The sequence below is a fragment of the Mus pahari genome, chromosome 8 (genome assembly GCF_900095145.1).
Source record: "Mus pahari chromosome 8, PAHARI_EIJ_v1.1, whole genome shotgun sequence".
Taxonomy (NCBI): Eukaryota; Metazoa; Chordata; class Mammalia; order Rodentia; family Muridae; genus Mus; species Mus pahari.
The window spans coordinates 110,742,971-110,750,749 of NC_034597.1; the positions used below are offsets into that span (position 1 = coordinate 110,742,971).

General features: G+C 36.2%; 1 protein-coding gene across 1 annotated transcript in view; it reads left to right on the forward strand.

Moving 5' to 3' along the window:
* The window catches only part of Itgbl1 (integrin subunit beta like 1), a 233,355-nt gene that overhangs the window by 205,471 nt on the left and 20,105 nt on the right, over window positions 1–7,779 (forward strand). The window contains exon 8 of the mRNA XM_021203044.1: window positions 5,960–6,076. Within this exon, the coding sequence (XP_021058703.1) occupies window positions 5,960–6,076 (117 nt within the window). The remainder of the gene's footprint in view (window positions 1–5,959; window positions 6,077–7,779) is intronic.

Genomic DNA, 7,779 nt, shown 5'->3' on the forward strand with positions numbered 1-7,779 from the left:
TTAGGTTCAGGACATTTTCTTCTATAATTTTGTTGAAGATATTTGCTGGCCCTTTAAGTTGAAAATCTTCATTCTCATCTATTCCTTTTATTCATATGTTTGATCTTCTCATTGTGTCCTGGATTTCCTGGATGTTTTGAATTAGGATCTTATTGCATTTTGCATTTTCTTTGATTGTTGTGCCCATGTTCTCTATGGAATCTTCTGCACCTGAGATTCTCTCTTCCATCTTTTGTATTATGTTGCTGATGCTCACATCTATGTTTCCTGATTTCTTTCCTAGGGTTTCTATCTGCAGAGTTGTCTCACTTTGGGTTTTCTTCATTGCTTCTACTTCCCTTTTTAGGTCTTGGATGGTTTTGTTCAATTCTATTACCTGCTTGGTTGTGTTCTCCTGTATTTCTTTAAGGACTTCTAACCTCTTTAGCAGCATTCTCCTGCATTTCTTTAAGGCTTTGTACCTCTTTAGCAGCATTCTCCTGTATTTCTTTAAGTGAGTTATTAATGCCCTTCTTAAAGTCCTCTACCATCATCATGAGGTATGCTTTTAAATCTGAGTCTTGCTTTTCGGGTGTGTTGGGGTATCCAGGACTGGCTGAGGTGGGAGTGCTGGGTTCTGATGATGGTCTTGGTTTCTGTTAGTAAGATTCCTACATTTGCCTTTCACCATCTGGTAATCTCTCGAGTTAGTTGTTATAGTTGTCCTATAAGTTGTTAAGCTTGTTCCTCTTGTGATTCTGTTAGCCTCTGTCAGCAGTCCTGGGAGTTCAGCTCTCTCCTGTGTCTCAGTGGTCAGAGTACTCTCCGCAGGCAAGCTCTCCTCTTGCAGGAAATGTGCACAGAGGCCTGGCGTTCAGATTTGCCTCCTGGCTGAAGGTGTAGGCCCAAAACAGGGCCTGTCCCAGTAGATGTGTTGCCTCTGGCAGACAGAGCTCTCCCGGGTGGCCACCTTTCCTCTGGCTGGGAAGTTGCCCAGATGCCTGCAGACTGAAACAGGGTCTGTCCCAGAAGCTAGATTGCTTCTGTCTGTCCCAAATCTGTGTAGCTTCTGTAGTCCACACTCTTACCAGTGCAGAATGGGGCCTGGGCAAACCAGAGCAAAGATGGCTCCCTTACCAGCTTAGGCAGTGAGAGCGCCTCTCCTCTGGTGGGGATGGTGCCCGGATGTCTGGAGCAAGGAACAGTGTCTGTCACAGAAGCTGTGTCCATTCTGCACCGGAGCCTGTGCGCACTGGAGCAAAGATGGCTCTGTCATATGATTCTTATAGCTATTTATTCTTTACACAAGATGCACACATGCACACAGAGTTATCTATTTTGTTTCATAGGACACCTGAATATTTACTTGAGAATAATTTTGTGTTTAAACAAATCTATCACATTTCAACTTGTACCACATTAATTGAACCTATTCATGGAAATTCCTTCCTTGCAATTCTGCAATTAAATATGTCCTTTACAAAATAATAAACTCTTAGGATCTTCAAGATGACTCTATGCATTAATACAGTTTAAGTTTGTTCATTTTGTATTAATATTCTTGTATATAAGACAATTTCCAACATGCTAGATTTGGTTACTATTAAAATACAAAAAAGACGTTTTACCATGTTCCTTTGTATTCTAATGCAAATATAATTTTATTTTTATATAAAAACATACAATTTGATAATATTTCCTTTTCTGTCTGATTTTATTTTATCATTTGCACTTTTAATAACAATGGCTATAATAAGCATGTTTCTGTCTGATCTTTGATTTTGATTACTCTTTATTAAACATTATACTCCTTATTAACCATGATGTAGGAAATTATTTAGTTTCAGTGGATCATTATATAGAACTAATCAAATTATTGTTTTATAAAGAAATACAAGAGTCTTCACAGGGGCAGGGTCTAGTTCCATGTCATGTAAGTTCTTCATGTGAGATAGTTTTAAAATATAGAGGAAGAGATGGTATTTGGGAACATACAGAAGAAAGACATTTCAAAGAATGGATTTCAAGACATTGCAAGATTCATCATCTATATAAAGATTAAATGCTACCAGGATACACTGGGCAAGACAGGAAACACTTAACAACAGCTCTTGAAATTATGAAAAGAAAAGAAAAAGGAGAGCTAACTCTTTATGATTTCTGAGCTACAGTACAAAATGATTCAGGAAAGGAACTAGTTTGGTCACTGAAGAGATTGCTAATTAGTGGTGTGTCAAGAGAATTGCAGCAGGTCAAGATGAGAATTGAATTACAAGAACAACAATCTCTTTTGAGATTCTTGCTCTGCCTTATACTGCTGTACTGCTCATTTCCAGCTTAAGATGCTTCCTGTTTCTCACTCATTTATATTTTCTTAAAGCTCCTACATGTTCCTCCCAACCACAATCACCAGGCTTACATTCTCCTGTTAGGAAAATATTGGTTCATCCTTCTCCTGACTTTGATATTAATTCCTTCCCACAACCTACTTATTTTCAGAGACAGGTATGATACCGTGTTTTCAAAGACAATAATTTTTGTTTGTTATAAATTAAATATTTTATTTATTTACATCCCAATTTCTGCCCTTTCCCAGACTCCCCTTCAGAGTCCCCCCCCTACTTCCTCTCTTCTCTGAGGGAGTGCCCCACCAGGTATTCTCCAGCCTAGGCATATCAAGTCTCTACAGGGTTAGGAGCATCCACTCCAGCTGAGGCCAAACAATGCAGCCCTGTTGGGGAACAGATTCCAAGATAAACCAACAGCTTTAGAGATAGCCCCTACTCCAGTTTATGGGGGACCCACATAAGACTATGTTTTTTTAAAAGCCATGCATTTGCTTATGGGAGAGTATGTGAGGATTTATGTAGACAGGACTAGGAATGGGTACAAACTAATATGCTAGTGTTGATTCTTTGAGAAGCATAGAAAAGAGCTTATGACAAATAGTTTGTCACATCTAAAAAGGTCAGAAATATTCATAACAATATGAAATTTTAAGCTTTCTTTACTAATGATTGTTTTAAGGTTTTTGAGATAGTTTCATATATAGTTGGTCCTAAAGAGAGAGAAAAAAAACCTGTTTAGAGAAGCAGAAAATATAGACTTGGCTCTTTTTTTTTGCAAAATATTCCTATATTTAAACAGGAACCTTAAGCAAAACAGTCTAAGTTAAGATTTAGTTTAAATGAGATATACTTAAATCTTTTAAATGATTAGCTATACATAGAACTATGTACAGTGCATTTTTTTCAAAGCCTGAATTAGACTGTTTCTGGGCTTTCTATGTTAGATGTGAAATGCATAAAGTCTGTTTTTATCTGAACTCTTAGATATCTTCCTTCTTTCATTATTATTCTTTCCCAATGTTTAATAAGCCTTAAAATTTTGAATAGGTGGCATTACTGTCTTTTATGGATAGTATTACTAGACTGGCTTGTTTTCAATGTTAATAATAACTTTCTATGCTATTTACATTTAAGAGTAGGTAGTCCAAATTAGTATAAGATATACTTTGGCTAAGTTTTGGTAGGATAATATTGATTTTATTGACTGAAATAGTTTCTCATCATATAGGCATTTCTATTTGTTTCTGAATTGTCTTATAAACTAAATACTTGTTTACTTTTATTTGAGCATTGATTGAATTTATTGTTTTTATTGACAATATGTTACAAATAGCACTTACTAGAACTAGACATATGTTATTATTCTCTTTAGTTCTTATTTACGATAATTTTAATTTTATAATAGTTGATGACATCATATTCATATCTTCAAAGCTTTAGAAGAATTCATAAAATAGTATCATTTCTTAAATGAAAGAATAGATTAAATCCATTTTCTTTTTCAATTATGACTATATATATATATATATATATATATATATATATATGTAGTCAACACAATGAAAAACTCACTGGTACTTTAAACTGGGAAAGATCTCACTGTTTTGATAGGATTTAGGTATTGATTATCTAGTATAGAATTGTACTTAGAACTTTAATAGTGTAGAGATACTAGATGAGTGTCAAGGAGCAATTCTGCCATGTCACCAAGCATGAGAGAAAAGATAGTGCCATAGAGAGCTTATAATTCCACTGGCTTCTAACCATTGGTGGGACTTTATAGAGGAGATTGTAGAAAGTACAAGATTAGGATGAAATAGGGTATATAAGAAATGCCTGTGTCTTCAGTGAATAGCCACCATTGACTATGTGATTTACTAATGGGAGAAAATATATATTATAAAGAGTTCATGGTCACATCATCAGCCTCTGTACCAGCCTGGATGACAGGATTATCCAGAACATAGGTTGTTGGTGTTGTGGGCTAGGCTAAGCTCTCTGCTTCATCTTGGATCTTATAACTATGCTTAATAATCAGATCTCTAGCAAGAGGTTTTCCTGTGTCACAATTCTGTTCACAATGGCCAAGAAGGACTTTCATTCAGGAAAAGATCCTTCTCTGTTGTTAAAGTTGCAACTACTCTCAAGTAGAAATAGGAGTTGTTTAGAAGACAGGATAGAGAGAGGGGAGAAAAAACTTGTTGAAAGTGTATCATTGTTGACAGTATTCTAAGGCGACACTGACCCCATACTCCTGCCAGAAGACTGAATCACTGCGAATTAGATCATCTGTAATTTCAGCTTTGAGATTGTATGATTCTAAATACTAATGTTTTTCCTCCACCACTGCCAATACTGAATTTCTTTAACAAGATATAAATATAGCAACAGCATTGCTGGGCCAGCCCTGAAGCATCGTAGGATCATATCAGTGGGTGTGTAATTATGATAGCCAAGCTAATGACTGGGAGTAACAGCTGCTGTCTTGAAGCACTGTCACCAGATGAATTTCTGGCAAACAAGTCCAATTTCTCAAACAAAAAGAAGTTTCTTCCTATGCAGTCTCATGATGCCGTATTAAGATACAGTATGACTTAATAGGTGAATAAGCTTTGAGGTCAGTGAGAATGTATGTGAATTTTGATTCTAATCTTAACTATAAATAAATACTTAGCTTCAATGAAATCTCAATTTCTTGTCTTGTCAAATGGGCATAATGTGGTAGTCAATATGTAGTATTGTAAAAATAAAATGAGACAAAGCAAGAAGTCAATGATCAGAATTTAGGTACAGCTGAAAAAAGAATGAGGGCAATTTTCATCTCACTAGCTGAGGGACTTGCCTAAGCATGAATCAAACTCACTCTGCAATATGTTTGTAGTTTGAGATTTGGGGCTAAATATTTAAAGGTCATGGTTTTTGATGTTTGTTTCATAGTAAGATGAATTTTATGAACTAGGAAATCAGCCACAAATAATCACTGAAATATCAAGCAGAAATATACATATGATTACTTTTTTCTCATGTGTTACTTTATCTCCAATTAAAAGAAGTTTTAAATAACTGAAGTATTTTAAATTAAATGAAAATATATATTGATTATATATAAACATTTTATGTATATTATATATGATACTTTGATGCAATTATTATTTTTTTAAAGATTTATTTATTTATTATATGTAAGTACACTGTAGCTATCTTCAGACACTCCAGAAGAGGGCATCAGATCTTGTTACAGATGGTTGTGAAACACCATGTGGTTGCTGGGATTTGAACTCCAGACCTTCGGAAGAGCAGTCAGGTGCTCCTACCCACTGAGCCATCTCACCAGCCCCATGTAATTATTTTTAATGGCACATTTGAACTAGGTATTAAATAGTTTCACCATGGAATTATCCCTCAGGGTTGATTAAAACATGTCATAAAAAATGGCCAACTTCTGAGCTATCCATAGTCCTTTCCATTCCCTGGCTTCTTGGCATTTGTGTTTGAATATCAGTGTGTCGTAGGGAAGGTTGGGTAAGTATTTGCTGAACACTTGGGATATTTGGGTTTTGAATGTGCTTGTTTCTCTGAAGGCCCTGCTCAGGCTGACTGTCCTCTCCCTACTCTCTCTGGTTACCTTGTAGGCAAATGCGAATGTGGCAGATGCACTTGTTACCCTCCTGGGGACAGCAGAGTCTATGGCAAGACCTGTGAATGTGATGACCGGCGCTGTGAAGACCTGGATGGTGTGGTCTGCGGAGGTAGATACTGTTCTCTCAGCTTTACTTCATTTGCCCTTCTTCATTGTTTAGATTATTTAAAGTTGCTGTTCAAAAAAAAAAAAGTTAAGGCATACACTATTTGAGGTGGTAGTGGGTAGGTGTGTGGTGCAGCACCCTCATAGAAGCAGGGTAAGGGGGGATGGGATAGGGGGTGTGCAGAGGGGAAACTGGGAAAGGGGATAACATTTGAAATGTAAATAAATAAAAATATCCAATTAGAAAAACATACAAAAATAACGCACCATTACATCTAAAAGCAATATAGCTTTATTACCACTTTTATAAACAAGAACACTGGACTTGTGGGTATGAGAAAAGACTGTCTAATCTAAATCAATTTCTAAGTTCTATGCTAGATGGTGGCAAGCAAAAGGCTTCCATGCAAGCCAACATTTATTCATGATTTCTATTATTTCACTCAGAAACACTGAAGGAGAAATGAAATATCACCCAGAAACTTGGGAAAGGAACTGTAAGATTACAGTCTAAGTTCAACTACAGAATCATGAGAGGTAGAAACTCAACTTCTTGCCTTGCTCTTGGATGCCAAAAGTCCCCTGAAAATTAATTATCCATATAAAGAAAAAGTCAGAGCAAGTGTAGATGGAAAAGTGAAATGATAAGATGAAAGTCCAGGAGATGAAATGCTGAGATGAACACCATCCAGGAACAGGAGTATGGATTTGAATTATGCTACTCCTGAAAGTCTTGAAATGCTTTGTATTATTAAGAATCATGTTGGTGGTACCTTTTGATCATCATCTGTCAACTCTCTTCTCACTCTATCATCACTACACATCTATCTTTATAGGTTCACATCTACCTTCCTATGCATCTTGAATCTTGATCACCTCTGCTTTTTGTAACCTCTAAGACACTTACAATTATATGTGTGTGTGTGTGTGTGTGTGTGTGTGTGTGTGTGTGTGTGTGTGCGTGTAGTGTAGCTAGTATCTAGAAAGTTCTATATGGGCCTTACTATTCTTATTACCATAATCTTGTCGCTCAGTTAGGGACAGTGCCTGCAGACTAGAATCTTCTCACAATTGTCTGGTCATGTTTGTTGTCCTTTCCTCTCTGATATTTAATGTTAACCTAATATGCGCCTCCTTGGCCAGCATAATTGGATAACTTATTTGAAGTATTTGATTTGTTAGAAACCTATTAAATCTCTATGTACTTTAAATTGTGTATTCTTCCTCTATGAACATTTTTATTAAAAACTAAAACAGATTTTCTTTTTACCTGTCATACAAGTGCAACTGCTAATTGGGTAAATGACACAACCCGTAGAAGGATTTTGCTTGAAAAATTCTCAGGATTGCATGTGTACACCCTTCGGTATTGTCCATCTTCACAAAATTGACCCTGTTTCCAAGAGGATAGACTTCCATGATCCAAATTAGAAAAATGCCCATGTACAAACCACAGCAGAAATCCTTCCAAGAGCAAGGAGAAATGGAGTTGTTCCAGAGCTTAAAACAGGTTCTAAGAAATATATTGGGTGGTTGTTTGAAGATGTTCCAAATGGTAATAAGAACACATGCTCCACTATGTTCATAGCAGCCTTATTTATAATAGCCAAAAGCTGGAAAGAACCCAGATGTCCCTCAACAGAGGAATGGATACAGAAAATGTGGTACATTTACACAATGGAGTATTATTCAGCTATTAAAAACAAT